Genomic DNA, 16,026 nt, shown 5'->3' with positions numbered 1-16,026 from the left:
TCTACAGCCCCAGCCCAGAAGAATAATATTGTTGTTTGAAATTATTAAGATGATTCTATGGATTTATTTTTGATTGTCCTTTTAGAGAAGAGTAAAGACCAGCTTATAAATCTCCTCTGGTGTTCTCCTGTTATCAGATTATTCTATATAAAAATAGTCATCAAGGAATAGTCTTAGGTTCAGAAAAGATATACAATATAGTTATTCATCTCCATTTTTAGACAAAAATATTGATGTCATTTAGCATTGACTTCTCTCTCAATTCTTCCCCTTTCATATTTAATTGATAAATGGCCAAATTTTGAAATGTTTCCTTTTATTTAAACTCTGCATATAAATTCGTGATCCTACATTTAGAGAATTTAAATATGTCTTTATCATTTTTCAGTTTAATGGTCTGCTTTTAGTTTATCATTTTCTCAAGTATGTACTGCTCGTTTTCCTCATTTTCCATGCTCTCATGACATCCCAGATTCTGTATTAGGACACAACTAAATGTTATGACTATCTGTGGTCTGTTATAGAATACAGTCTTGTAGATTAATTATTTGAGCAGTTTAAAAAACTTAAAAGGGTCATTCCAACCCCAGAGTAGACTGGACCTGAGAGAGAGCCCACCCTCATCGCCAGTGCTATCTCTTGAGTACCTCCTGCTCTGGAGATACACAGACTTCCAGGTGCATCCCTGGGGTACTTGATGGGCCAACCAGAGCCCACACAGCAGCCTTCAAGACACAACTCCTGAGGTCAAGTTCTAGCTCTGCCACTGATCTCTGCAGCTGGGAGAAAGAGCACTTGAATTTTTTCTGCCTTTTTTTTTTCCTTTGCCCAGTCAGTGTGGAGATAATAAACACAAATATTAAAAAGTACTGTCTGGCCTTCAGATGAGAACTTGATATTCTTTTAAAAGCATGGGGAAGAACACTCAAGGGAGTGTAGTTCATGGATCACTCCCTCACAACATCCATTTGGTATTAAAGGTAGTTATTTTAAACTGGCATAATTGCTGGGGGTTTCTAGCTGACCAGATCTGCCCCAACTTGATGGAAGTAAAGTTAAATGAGTATGTTCCTCAGTGTTAGCCCCCGCACTTCAGTTCAGTAATACATTTTTTTAATTTTCAAATTCATTTATCTTTGTTTTTAGTCGATCACAGAAAAAAATGCAGATGGTTTCAAATATCTCCTTTTTCGCCATGTTTGTTATGTACTTCTTGACTGCCATTTTTGGCTACTTGACATTCTATGGTAAGTAATCTCTGTCGATGCATACTTACAGGTATGTACAAATAAATTAGTTAAAATCAATAACAAAATGACACGGAGACCAAACAGGGCAACCAAGTTAGCTTTTCATTGGTTTTACTGTTTTCACATAAAATGGTGATGGTTTCTTTTACATGTTTATGTAGATTGCAAAATAGGATCATCACTAAAACAATATTCTGTAGTTGTTTTCTTCTCATAGTGTCCTTAAAAGAAATTGCATTTCAGTAAAAGGCGAAAGATTTATACGATCTGAAGAGAAGCCAGAGTATAAGAAATTGCATTTTAGAAGCATGCCGTCTTAGGAAAGTTTGAAACTACATCACAGAAGACTTTCCTAATTGACACTGAAAATTGGGTCAGACTCCATTAATAGAAAAGACAGAGACAGATGCTGGAAGTGAGGAAAAGGAGAGTGCCACACTCATGACACTCTACATTAATTAAAAATAAAACGCTAAGTGTTTACCGGAAGTTGGGGCCTTGCAAAGACCAGAAGGAGTGACATAGAAAGTTAAATGAAATGAAATCTGAAAAAGAAAGCAAGGTTTTATTTGTAACTTGTATTGATCCTTTTAAATAGCTTACCTGCTTTTGCTACTTAATCTCTCCTACTCAAATTATCCTGCATCTTTGTTTATCATGTTTCAGTGGCATATTTTCACAATTATCTCTATTAAGTTATATTTCTTTAGGGCATTTTTCTTTTCCATAAAAAATTGCCTCAAAATTTAAATACATTTAAAGATTAATTTAGCTTGGAGAGAAAGGCTATTCTGATTATACAGTTGTATTATTACCATTTCACAAGCTATAGAGAATAGCATTATCTACGACTCCATAACTAGCACATTTAATTTTGCATAAAAATGGTGTTTCTGCAGTTCCCACAGAGTCATAGGACTAGGGTGGGTGGAGGGAGGGAGAGAGGGAGAAGTAATGTTAATTGAACAGTCTCACTGTTACCTTCTTCAAGCTCTGATTTTTCTTTGTAAATCCATTTTTTTAACATATAATAGAATACTGAACCCTTTTATACTCTTAGAAGAAAGAAAAAAGATGAGCTATTTTTAAGTGATTATGAATTCTGAATCAAGAAAATGAGAACTAATGAGTTGGTTTTTTTTTTTTTTTTTTAATAACCTTTGGTCCTTTTCCAGATTGAGACAAGCTCTATGGTACAGGTTAGAATTTGAACTTCAGGCCCAGAATCTTGAGATTGGTTCAATGAGAAGCTTTTGAAAGGAGACATGAGGGAACATGATTTCTTATCAAAAGAATGAGCATTTCCATGCTGTTCTTTGACTGCTTTCCCAGCATTGGTAGTCTTTGAAATAACACTTTCTGGAATTTGGAGCTGAGAGAAATTCAAAGTAGTACATCAACTGTATGCTTTTTTTTTTTCCTCCTCTTAACAAAAAAAAATTTGTGGAGGAGAAGCATTCTTTCTCAGTGGTCGTGAGGATGGTGAGGTTAGGTTGGTACCTCTGCTCCTTGGCCACTGGAGGTTGAGTTGCAAGAGTGGAGGGTGAAGGAAAAAAGCTCTCGTGGTCTGCAGCCCCCTAGGAAGACTGCAGCTAGTTGTTGTAGCTTGGAGAGTAGCTCTCAGTCAGGGGAGTCTGTAGATTTGGAGGGGCTTGTGCCTCAGCCATGCAGGTTAATTAGTTTCAGTGAAGCAGCCCTGCTCCATGCACCTTCTTCTAGTGATTGCTTTGCATTCTTTTCAGCTAAAGGTACACCTGAACGCTGGAACATGTCTCTCAGATAGGGGTGTTTTTTGTTTTTTTCGACTTTATAAATGGTTTTAACAGATATTTCTTTACCCTTTGGTTTACAAATTCTTGGTAGTTCACAAGAACTCACTCAGCATAACCCTTTGTCTCCTTCTAAAACCCTCTTGCTTTTCCCTCCCTTTAGACAATGTGCATTCAGACCTCCTTCACAAGTACCAGAGCAAAGATGACATTCTCATCCTGACAGTGCGGCTGGCTGTCATTGTTGCTGTCATCCTCACCGTGCCGGTGTTATTTTTCACAGTGAGTAAAAGGCCTCAGTGTCATCTGAGAAAAGGTGGGGTCTTGCCTTTCTTTTTTGCCTTCAGAACCCTGTTCCAGAAAAAGCCTGCCTAGGTGACTTCCCTAGTCATTGAAAGAGCCTGAGAGGCTCCATGCTCTTGGGACAGTAAGTGGGATCTGTGAGCTAGTGTACTCTCTGTAGATGGAATCTTTTTTTTTTTAGTTGTAGATAGACACAATATCTTCATTTTATTTATTACTTAGATTTATATGGTGCTGAGGATCGAACCCAGTGCCTCACCACATGCTAGGCAAGCGCTCTACCACTGAGCTACAGCCCCAGCCCTCTGTAGGTGGAATGGTTGAATGTCAGGCATACATGATGAGAGGGTGTAGAAAGACCAGAAGAGAACACTCAAATCTTAGCTAAAGCAAAGAAATTACCCACCCCAAAGGAAAACTCTTACTGTTCATATATGCAAATACTTGGCAGTTGAAGTCAAGCCCCATACGTCCAAAACTGTTAAGCTATCTCAAAATTCACAAGGCATTATGAAACATTCCACAGATTCCTGTGCAGCAATAAATCAGTTATTCTACTGAGAAATGTGAAGTTTAGTGTTCTGCCTAGGCCTTTACAGAATCCTTACTTTCTTTTCCTACAGGTTCGTTCATCTTTATTTGAACTGGCTAAGAAAACAAAGTTTAATTTATGTCGTCATGTCTTGGTTACCTTCATACTCTTGGTTATCATCAACTTGCTGGTGATCTTCATACCCTCCATGAAGGATATTTTTGGAGTCGTAGGTATGGCTTTATGACTTTCCACCTATCATTCCACAACATACTGCAGCTGTTTAAAGTTAAAATTGCATAAGAACAATCCTAAGCTGTCTTCTTTTTTTTTTTTTCTTTGCAGGAGTTACATCTGCTAATATGCTTATTTTCATTCTTCCTTCATCTCTTTATTTAAAAATCACAAACCAGGATGGAGATAAAGGCACTCAAAGAATCTGGGTATGTCTCTTGCCAACCACTCTAATTTTCTGATTAGCTTTCCATTTGAATTTGGCAACTAAATAGTTCATCTCTCTACCATCTTAAACTACTTTTAGTAGCCTTGAAGGGAGGCATTAGCCCTATAGTTTTCCCCTTGGGGATATGTAAAATTTCAAATCATATCTTCTCCATTCCCTCAAAATATCTTTTCCATTTTTTACTCTTATTGTGCATTAGCTTTTACTCTGATCCAGCTAGCCAGGAGATGGATGTTTCTACTCCTGTGACTCCATAGGTGTGTGATGCCTCTCTTTAGTGAGATATGAAGTGGAGAGACTCAAAGATTGGATGCAGTCTTCTGTTTCTGCATGATTTCTAGTCACATAACTAACTCCTTCCTACAACCCAGGGCATAGGCAGTGACTTGAATGAAATGTCTGAATTAGTTTAAAGAGCCTTTTTGTGACTTGACAGAAATGCTTTGGAGCAAGCAGACCTGGATTCAAAAACTACCTTTCTATATTGGGATTCTTGTTTCCAGGTCTGGTGAAGTTCAAGGGCATCTTGAAGGTGGTGCACTTGGAGACAGTGAGGGAAGCAGGGGTGAAGTGGCTGCTACATGAGTCCCTTCTGGAGCACCATTTTGCTTGGCCTCGAAGAAGGCTTCTCAGCTGCCCTCCCAGATAGTGTAAGCACTGTAATTGCACATGTTACCTGAGTCAACAGACCCAGAGGCAGGAGGGACCATCCCTATGCACTTAGAAACATCATTGATGCTGGTAGAGCATCTAGTTTATCCCTGAAGCCATAAACTCCAAATCCTTCTAGGCCTTTACCTGTAGGATCTACCCAAGGATAGAGAGGAAGGAGAATTCACTGTGGCACTATCATGAAATATCCTAAGATGGAATTGGTGCAAATGGTGAAGGCCTGTTGTCTGTAAATTCTCTGGGCCTCTCCATTCACACTCCCATGATAAAACTGCATCTACCAAATAGCATTAGGCAAGGGCTCCTTGTAGGGACTACTGGGAGTTAGATAGGTCAGCTCCACCATTTGCCTCATCTCCTTCCCTTACCTCTTCTACCCCCAAGTTCCCAGGCTAGCCCTTGGCTCTCATATGGCTTCATCTTCCCCTGCAAAACTCACTTTTCTCAAGGCCAAACAACTTATAATCACCAGTTCTCCAGATGCTGAACTTAGTAACCTGTCCACCTGTGGCCTTCATCAACCCTCCAAGTAACTTAGTTTTTGACACTTGTTTCTGATCTCACTTGATCAAATCTACTTTGCTTTTGCTTATATTTGTTCCATTTTTTCAAACAGAAAGGTCTGCCTGCCAGTGATAATTTAGGTTGGTAGGTAACAAGTACCACAATGATCTGGATTTTTTTTCTTTTTAAGTTATAATTTTACTTTGAGAAAAAAGCTCTAAGGATACCCAGTCATTTGTAGACTGGATACATTTGAGGTGACCATGAAGTTAAAGAATAGAATGTAGAGGACGGCTGTGCTTAGCTTATTTTTCTTATTTTCCCATTCTTGCAGAATCAGATTCACACAATTGTAGATTCTCACCATTCAGCAATGGTTGTAACAAACTCCAACTATAAGGGGACACAAAGGGAGAGGGGAAAAATTTTCTATTTTTTTCCCAGGTGCATATGGAAAAGGTCAACGGCATTGAAAATAATCCATGTCTTTTTATTGCTCCAGGCGGCCCTCTTTTTGGGCCTGGGGGTGCTGTTCTCCTTGGTCAGCATCCCCTTGGTCATCTATGATTGGGCCTGCTCATCCGGTAGTGACGAAGGCCACTGAGACCAGCCGGAAAAGAAAGCATTCCGGTCTGCTGCTCATCAAGTCTCCACACATCAGCAACTCCTCATCACTTCTTTTGCAAGTTCACAGAAACAACAGAAAAGTACTAGATACTTAAAATGGAACAGCACTTTGGTTGCAAATTGGAGACCTGTTTCTGTAACAGTTCGTGCCCCTCCAACATTTGGGATCTCTTTAGAAATGGTGGACCTTTCCCCCTATCCCCAAATTTCATGCACTTATATTATAAAGTACTTTTCAAGTCAGTTATTTTCCATTCTCCTAACTCTGTTTTTGTGGCTTTGTAGTCTCTTAGAACTTTGAAAACATGATCATCAATCGTGTTGACTTATTACATATCCAGGTTCTGAGATAATTTTCCTACTGATGTTCAGCTCACACTATCTGGGTCTTTTTAGAAAAGAATCTTGAATTGTATATATTTATTTTGCTTTATAGGAAAAAAACAGTTTTTCGTAAATAATTTGCCTATTTTGGTTGACATAGCACACCAAGTTAATCATATGGGAGTCATAGGGTACGTGCCATTGCCTAATCTGAGCACGCCCATTGTTTGAGGCAGCTCAGATCAGGGCCTAGCAGGTACAACATACTGCTCCCATGAAAGATATTCCCTTGTGAGTGTCCTCAGATAGGAAGAGGTTGGAATAATACCTTCATAAATATATTAAACTACACATTTATCTAATCTTGCAAATGAAGTGTTTTTTGTTTTTTTTTTTTTCTTTTAGAATCTTAGGTCAGAGTTCCTCTAGGCTAAGTGAGCTTCTACTGGGGGAGACCCCTGGCACCTGGCATAAAAAGATTGTCCAAGATGTCTAAGAAAATACTCCTCTGATGTAGATAGCCTTTAACTCTACACCTGTATCATTGAAGTGAGGGAAATGTTTTATTGAATTTATAAGCCCAGCAGCATTTATTTAGTCATGTCCACCAGCTTTTTGTCATAGAGAATAATGTGTCCCTAACTAAGGACGATCTAGGGTAAGTAATTCCTATTTTATATTGGGTACTTTAGGAGAGTCTTTAATAGACTTGTTTTATATAATAAATCTAGGTTATTACAAATACAAGATTTTTGTACCTCAAATAAGCCTCATTTCTCTTTCTTCTCCATTAACTTTCCATCCAGTCTTGAAAATAAGCTTTCAGAGAGTCTTTGTGAAGAACCTTTGGTGAAATCACTGTGCACCTTCCTTTTCCCTACAGGGAAGACAAGGGCCTCGGTGTCCGCACTCTCTCTCTTCTCATTACTGTTCATCTCAGCATGGTTTGTGCAGCATAGAGTTGCCCCAAACTCTTACTCAGTCCCTCCCCTAAAGGGAGTGGAAAGAAACTATGAAGAGATGAAATGAGAGAGCTTGTGACAAGGTAGCTGGAACAGGAATGGGGGACACAAAGGACACCCAGATAGCAACCCCCAAAGCTGGGCCATCCCATCACTTGTGATTGGCATGTCCCTGTCTTATGAATGGTAAGAAATGTGCATGCTCTGTGAGCTGGTCTCTTGAAACAGGGCTTATGCCTTATCTATATGTATTCTGGTTGCATTTTCTAAACATGTAAGTTCACCGAGCACAGATTTCTTATCTGGAGATAAGTAGAATCTAACCACAGATGGTTGGCAGAGTTTCCAGGCACTTAGCTCTGGCTTCTGTTCCTTCCACCTTGACTCCCCAAAGGACTTTGCTGTCACTGAGAATCAGTCACAGGGAACTGTCCCCCCCCCCCTTTTTTTTTTTTACAAACTAATGTCTGTAGATAAGGCAGGCATCAAAGCACCTGTCACAGTCTTCTTGGAGGAGAATGAAAGGTTATTTCCTGCTTTACACCATCATAGCTTTTAATGTAATACTACAGAATGACATCCATATGGAGTCAGAGTTCAGGCAACTGGATTTGATTGCCTGACCCAGATCCCAGTACCTTAACCTAGTAAGTTCACAGCCATCTTGTCCTTTTCAGAAGTGGTTTCCATGTTAACATGAGCAATGCTAGAAACTGAGCATTTCTATTTCACCAAGTAATGAAATAGTCAGAGAATGGGATGACCCTACATTAAAAAAAAAAATACATGATTTAGTTTGCAAGCTATACTACTATGCATCTTTCTATTTTCTTCATTACTCAGTTCATTTTATATTCACAAAGTGAATTCAGAAAATTATTAATTCTGGGATGTGTAGTGATATTCTTTGGATCTCTGGATTTTGTGTGTCAGTATAAGAAATTTGTTATTTAAGATATTTATTTAGAGGAAGCACATTATTGTTGATGTCTGTTATTCACATTTTTCAACCTTTCTTTGTAAGTTTAGTTGGTTGTTAACTGACTATTATAGACCCTACTGTAATTTGTCAAATATTACTGATTATATGGCTTGTATGGAATTCACTATGAAGTGTACTGCTATTCTTATTCAAAATAGTGCACTGGTATCCAAAAAATAAGATGTATTGCAGATGTTAGGTAGAACTTAAGCAGCACAAGTCAAGTGCTATAGATGTTTTTCTGCTAAATTAGTAGACTAAAGATACTGTATCTTAGCCAGAGGAAGCAGCACGTTTTCCTTTGGTAGATAGGATCTCTATACTAGTGAACAGTGTCAGTTTCATACTGTGGATTTAGAACTGTTCTCTGGTTATGGTAACACAGAATACTACAAATCCCTAATTTACTTCATGTCACTTATTGGAAGTGGGGGTAACAAAACATGCCCAGGAAGAAAATCTACTCTTTTTAGGCATAGGTAGCCACCAGTTATAAGGAATTTATATTGTGAAACTTTGTGGGTTGTTTGCAACCTGGAATGTATTTTCCTTTAGAAATCAGGTTAGGCACCCAGACCAGCTAGAAATGATTATCAGACCCATAGTTTAGCTGAAATGGAATAATTTAATATGACTGCAAAAGGAACCAAGCCACCAAATACGATTGGTTCCTGGGGGTGTTTGTTCAGAGCTGTCAAGAACATCTCTGCCTGTTGCTAGTGGAATCTAGACTGTTCATCTCAGCCACATATCACCTGCTGGACAGAATAATGGTCTCCAGCAAATAAGAGGGAGAAAAAGTCCAGAAAGCCTGGGGGTAGGAGGAGTGGAAGCAGGATGAGGGGCCTCCAGGGGCGGGGGATTGTAAGTGTTCCTCAGCTGGTGCCTTTTCTTTCATCCGGGGTCTCAGGCTGGACTTCTTTTGCTCCCATAGTTCACCTCCTTTCCAGCCCACTACAGAAAAGGACATCGCTGCATAGCTTTTCCTATGTGCCAGGGTGTGGTGGAGGCCAGCACATGACACTTGGAATAGCCTTAGTGCTCTTGATTGCAGTTTAATTGCCCAGTAACCACAAGAAGGGTAAAAAATCTCCACTTTCCTTTTCACATACACCCTGTTGAAAAAAAAAAAAAGAAAGAAAGGTACACATCAGTTAGGGGGTGGAGGTAGGCAAAGGGCAGTGGTAAAATTCCTCAGCATCTTAGAGGACACCTCCCTTACTGCCAAGAGAGACTTCTTCCTGGAGCTGGACTCAAGCCTCCAAGCTAGTGGTTCTCAAAGTGCATCCCCCAGACCAGCAGCATCAGCATCATGCATGAACCTGTTAGAATGCACATTCCCAGGCCTGGCTTCAGACAGTGAAATTGGCCGCTCTCAGAAAGGGGCAGCAATCTGAACAAGGCCTCCAGGTGATGCTAATGCACATCAAGTTTAAGAACCGCTCTGGACTAATTAGTTCTCTCCATGAGTCCTACTTCAGAAGATAGTTTCCAGGCAAAAAAAATGGGAGCCCAGGCAGGGAGGGGAGGAAAGCACCTCAGTGACTCTGCAATGGCAGGAAAAGCAAAGGAATCTCTTGCTGTCACCCGCTGTGCCCCCTCCCTCCAGAATTACCAGTGCAGGTGCACACTCCAAAACTACCCTTAGGGTTACTTCAGGTAAGGCACAGTGAGGATGACATTTTTATAGCTGTGAAGAAATCAAAGTAAGGCTTTTTTTTTTTTTCCTTTTTCTTTTCTTTTTTCTTTTTTTGAGGGAAATTAAAAGAAAATCCCTTTTGTAAATGTAACCTTGGAGGAAATACTGAATTTGTGTCAGAAGTCAGTTTGCCACAGAGTGTGTTCGTGGGGGCATCGATCCTGTCCTCCTTTTAAAGTGAATTCGCAGTCAGTGGTAGAGCACTTGCCTAGCATGCACAAGGCCCTGGGTTCTATCCACAATGTGACAAAAATAAATAAAGTGAATTCTCTCCTGATAGGTCTACACTGCTAAAGGAACTACAAACTGCTCTGAAAAGTAGCAATTTGGCTCCATTGCAGTGTAGCCCAGCAGTGGAGGGCACTAGTAATTGGGGTGGGTAGAAGGTGGTGATAATACTGGATATTTGATTTTGTGCCTTGGAGAAAAACCTTCCCTCCATTTTTCAGTTTAAATGACTTGGGGCTTAGGAAGGGCATAGGCTTTAAGACTAATTCCCTCCCTCAAGCAAATGTCCAGCAACTTTCAAAACAACAATCCAGATGACATCATTTAGCAGTACTCATAAATGGTTTTCCTTAAGGATGGCAGATCTCAAACTTTGTTAGCAACAGAACATTCTTCCTCTGAAATAGAGTGAATTTTTACTAATGATATAAGGCTTTCAGGTACAAATTGGGGGTGGGGTGGCTAACAACTGAAAAATATCAGAATCAAAAGAGAGTTCTTGGAAAACAATGTAAGATTTGCAAGGATGCAGACATCCTCCTTTGGGGTTTTCTCTGAGGAAGGCCCTGAAACTGGGCCTATTTGTATACAGGCTCAAATTTGTGTTTTTAAGGAAGAATCTATGCAGCTGAGGCTTATTGTAGGGATGCTTCATTTGTATATAAATATATTGTAAATAAATAGGAGGCTGTATATTTTTGCAGTTGTTGATCCACACTGAAATAGAAGTCACTAGTATCTGCATATAAAGAATAAATGTTTTCATAGATATTAGTGGTTTTGTTTGAGAATTAGAACAATTTTACTTTCTATCCCAGGTATCATAATTCTCTCAGCATAAACTTGGAACCTAAAACCTTACTTAATTGTTTAGAAAAAGAAATGTCTGAGAAATAGCTGTGTTGATTTTTTTATGCTGGTATTAAAATCACTTGTTTAAATGATAGTTCTCTGAGCTACAAGAATATTTAGACCCCAATCATTGTCATATAAAAATAGATAAACCCCAAATGACAGATTGTTTCTTAATAAAATTCTTTTGCTGTTTAACATTGATGCCACTATGCAGTATTTACGAAAACAGGAGTTAGGAGAATGTTTTTGTTTTTTGTTTTTCCAAAACTGAATTGCTACATTTCCCAAACTTTGGGATGTTGGTGTGGAGAGTATGGGTAGGGGGACTGAATATTAACTATGAGCACAAATTTGAAGGGAAAAAAAAGTTATTTTATCAAGTTTTGAAAGTTGCATGTTTGCTTTTTATTTTAGTATTGAGGCCGACATAGTCTCTTATGTAAGTGTTTTTCCCCAAAACACTTGAATCCTAATTGTTGGTTCGTAATCCATTCTCTGGAGTCCAGTGTATTTTAGACTTCATCTGAGTCCGGTATGTGTAGCACACCACTGTTCTATTAATGTAAAAACCTTGTAAATGAATTTCAGATGGGTCACGAATCACAAAACTTTGCTATTCACAGTTAAGCAAATAGAGAGTTTTGTTTTCTTTTTCAGGGTGTGGTGTAAATAAAGAAATGTAAGGAGTTCTGTTCTATAACTGCTCTGTTAACATAGTTTTTAAACAGTAAAAATGTGAACTAAAAGTACTTAGAAGTCTTGTCTTGGTTCTTTGGGGATGCAGTGCTGAAATGGGGGGCAGTTAAGTATTATTTATCCTACTTAGAACCACTGGAGAAAAGTTTGTGTGTGTGTGTGTGTGTGTGTGTGTGTGTGCACGCGCGCGTGTGCGCGCGCATTCCTCAATGTTTTTGATCATGGAAGCTTATATTTTAAGATTCCCACCTTTTAAAAAAATTAATTAATTAATTTTTAATTTACATATGACAGTGGAAAGCATTACCATTCATATTACACATATAGAGCACAATTGTTCATATCTGTGGTTGTATACAAAGTATATTCATACCAATTCGTGTCTTCATACATGAACTTTGTAAAATGATGACCATCTCATTCCACCATCAAAATAAAAAACTTCTGATAGAAACCCATTTGGTCTGACACATATTAGGTATGTCACATTCTTCCTACTCAGAGTAGTTTGGAGACAATGTTTTCTTTTTTAACTCAGGTTCATCTTTAGGAATGTTCATTTCTGTCCTGTGCTGTAGAAGGAACACTACCCACACTGCAGCTGCCATAAAATGGGATATTCTGCCAACACCTGTGTTTCCCTGGGAACCAGGAGGGAAGAAACCACTGAGTTTTGCCTTTTCCTTCCCATCACCTGTTTCATCCCAAGATCTCAGAGAAGTTTTCTCAGAGGACCAACACAGTCAGGGTCTGATGAACAGATTCTTCTTGTAAGCACAGTCAGTGCAAGACTAGGCTGGGCGTTTCTTGGTGTAACTGGGTGTGAGGCTCACCTTGATTCTCCCTGGGCTGCTCAGATGATGACAGCCCATGGGGCAGGGCCCATCAGCACACATGTGCATCTCAAGGTGGAAACAAGGAACAGAGTCCAAGTCACATACTCCAGTCTAGCTTTATTGGGAATAAAGCTGATATTTTTATCCTTCCATGCCTCTTGTGTCTACTTCTTAATTGATCAAAATCCCAAAGGCAAAGTATGTAATTATCACTTTCAAACCTAAGCAGTGGTAAAAAATCACACATTGAAAAGGTTATTGAGAATCTGAGCATTTTGTTTGAATTCTACATATCTTTTGATCATTCTGGCTGCTTCCACTGTCACTTCATGACTGCCTGCCAATACTGTACACCTTTATTCTGCCCCATGGAACACATACATGGTGGGTAAGGGTTATCCTGCCTCTCCTTATGAAACAAACTATGGGCTTAGTGAGACCTTTGCAATTCAGAGGCCCTGTTTGCTTATTTTTGAGACTGATAATTGTGTTCTGCTTGGTTTAATATGGTCTGAAAAGGGTTAGACTAAAATTGTAGAACAATCTACTCTTCCTTGGGAGGTTCAGTAGAACATCAAAATAACCTACCAAATCATCAAAATGTATTGTAAAGCTATAGCACTTAAAACAGATTTGTACTAGTATAGAAATAAATAGATCAAAATAGAATGCACATAAATGACCCAAATAATACCAAAAAGGTGGCCTTTTAAATCAATGGGGGAAATAAAGGTTACCTAATAAATGGGGACAACATGCCTAGTTTTTGAAGAAAATAAAACTAGATCTCTATAGTGCCCCTAAAGAGAACTCGAAATATATTTAAGATTTTAAACAAGACATGTAATAGATCTACTCTTTACAAGTATGAAAAATTATAATTGTGTCAAGCTTTTTTATTTAGCTTATTATTAATGAAGGAACAAGGTGTTTAAAAAATGGTTCAAAGGAGAATTCAAAGAACAGATATATTATAGAAGCAATCAGGAATGCTGAAACAAATTTGCTAATAGATGCAAAACTAGTTGTCCACAGAGGAAAATCAGCTGCATCTCCAACAGAATTCATGTGTATCTCTAGACAGTAATCTCTATTTCTATCAGTTTGCTATAAAGTATAGGATTATAAAGTAGTTCAAAGGCCTGAAAAGGAAGAGGAGAGATGGAAGGAAGGAAGAGAGGGAGGGAGGGAAGGAGACCTGTGTACAATCAGATGACCCAGAAAAGACACCTAATATTTCATTTAAAGTACATCCAGTAATCTTTTCTTTTCCTCTTTAAAAGCTGTTGGGGTTTTTTTCCCTTAACAACTTCCCCCTTTGTTGCCATAAAAGTCTCAAAGATTATTCTTAGTCATAGGAAGGCTGGTCTCATTAAGTTTGACCTACTTATTTGCATAGGAGCAGTGAGTGTCAATTAACTGTATAGGCTTCCGTGAGTTTGCTTGCAATCTAAAACTATGCAGTATTGAATTGCTGCTGGAGCCACAGAATTGTACATTTAAAAATCTACTCTTTGCTAGTTCAAGGCTAGGAAGACAAGCCCAAGAAACTACCACATTTCAACAGTACTATCTGTAAATTTGAATAAATTCGTCTTTACTTGAGTTCCCCCAAATTTGCTAAATCCCTGGCTTACCAGGAAGTTCCCGTTCTTACTACCTGTAAGGTTGGTACCCTACATTTGGAACTAAGCTATTGGTTATGCCCTTAAGACTTTGGTCCTAGGCCAGTTTTTCTGGGAGTGTTTTGTAGGCATTGGTTTTATAAGTAAAAATCAACCTTTACTCCTTAGGGTTGTTTGACACCGGCTAAATGACCATCATTCTCAAATATGACATTCCAAGTAAGGCCAGGGTTAATACAATCAATTTCATCCAATTATATGCAGGAAAAAGGGGGAGAGGCAGTTGAATGTATGTAACTAAAAACGTTGCTATGTAAAAGTAAGGGGACTCAGTTGCAGTTTTCCAATTCAGGGCTGGAGGAGAGTTCAGTGAGAAACAGAAAAAAAAAGTTTAATTTCACTTTATGAAAGCAAAGTCAGTTGAATCTTCTCAAGATAGTTTAAGAGGAGAGATGGCTTCCTTATATACCCAGAAAATAGAGCATTAAAACATAGTCACAATAAAATATTCCTCCTCAGGTCATTTTGTCCTTGTAATTTTGTTCTGCTAGATCTTGGATTAGCATTCTGCTTTCATAAAGCTGTCTCCTTCTAGATTAAACAGTCCTGGAAAAAAACACTTGCTCCACAGGTACAGACTGAATGTCATCTAAGTATCAGCTCAGAGCTTGTACCCAAGAGTCTTTCTCTACAGTGTCGATTCTTTAAGGTACTTTTACACAGTCATTTTCCATGAGTTTCTGGGGCCCTCTTTCTTTGCTGAAGAACAAGATTTTGGCCTGTAGTTTATAACAGAAACTCAGGCGAGTTTCAGGAAGCAGAAACCTGTTTGATAATGAGACTGGAAGGCTGTAGTTAATTTACTACAGTAGCTCTTGGTTATTCACTCCATCCTGAGCATCCATTATACCATAGGTGTCCTTCAGGTAACCTTGAAGGCTGTGGAGTATTCCCTGAAAGTTTACCCAGTAATTCTCCATCCCCTTCAGAGTCCTTCACAGTTTTTCTGTTATAATCTGTATATCTATAACTATGTCTCACACATATAATGTCTTGCAGTAGAGAGAACTTTCTTGTTACAAAACACAGAACTAACAAAGGAGGTAATTGATAGATAATATTTTAAAACTCTATTTGACATACAATAGTGCTAAAATGCAAAAAAAAAAAAAAAAAAAATCCAGAATGGAAGACAAAGTTAACCTTTGCTACACACATTTTGCAATTGGCGGAATGTGTCTCTCAAGTTTGAAGTTCCAATTGTTCAACAAATCCCTTGGACCAAATTACCAGGATGCCCAATATCATTTCCTTTCCCAACTCTGAATTGTCCAAGAACTCTAAAGATATCTGACTTCAGGGGCTGTGGCTAAAGATCAGTGGTAGAGCGCTTGCCTAGCATGTGTGAGGCACTGGGTTTGATCCTCAGCACCACATAAAAATAAACAAATAAAATAAAGGCATTCTGTCCATCTACAACTACAAAAATAAAAATAAAAAGATATCTGACTGCAGGCAAAGAGAGAAATGGTGAGTTTACTCAGTTCACAGCATCTTGCCCACCTCAGTCACTTCGTTGCTGGCACATAGTGTCACTGCTGAACACCAGCATTGCACAGTTTGTTAACCTATGCCTACCCTGGCCCTGGGTTCTTCACATGTTCAACTCTGAGGGCTGGCCCAAGCCAGGGATAGTTCT

At 38.8% G+C, this 16,026-nt stretch overlaps 1 protein-coding gene across 5 annotated transcripts in view; it reads left to right on the top strand.

Moving 5' to 3' along the window:
• Nucleotides 1-11,916, top strand: part of SLC38A1 (solute carrier family 38 member 1) — a 72,095-nt gene extending 60,179 nt beyond the window's left edge. For 4 of the 5 annotated variants that reach the window (XM_081311720.1, XM_081311722.1, XM_081311721.1 and 1 more), the window contains 5 exons: nucleotides 1,147-1,247; nucleotides 3,183-3,301; nucleotides 3,946-4,087; nucleotides 4,200-4,297; nucleotides 5,996-11,916. In XM_081311720.1, coding sequence (XP_081167846.1) covers nucleotides 1,147-1,247; nucleotides 3,183-3,301; nucleotides 3,946-4,087; nucleotides 4,200-4,297; nucleotides 5,996-6,097 — 562 coding nt within the window. In that variant the 3' untranslated portion in view covers nucleotides 6,098-11,916. Of the gene's footprint in view, nucleotides 1-1,146; nucleotides 1,248-3,182; nucleotides 3,302-3,945; nucleotides 4,088-4,199; nucleotides 4,298-4,820; nucleotides 4,968-5,995 lie in introns of all 5 variants that reach the window. The other variant, XR_014024243.1, reaches the window with a different exon arrangement.
• Nucleotides 11,917-16,026: the final 4,110 nt, after the last annotated feature.

This window comes from Spermophilus citellus (genome assembly GCF_964194105.1).
Source record: "Spermophilus citellus genome assembly, chromosome: 10".
NCBI lineage: Eukaryota > Metazoa > Chordata > Mammalia > Rodentia > Sciuridae > Spermophilus > Spermophilus citellus.
Note: the sequence above shows the minus strand (reverse complement) of the source record. Positions and strands in the feature narration are given on the sequence as shown.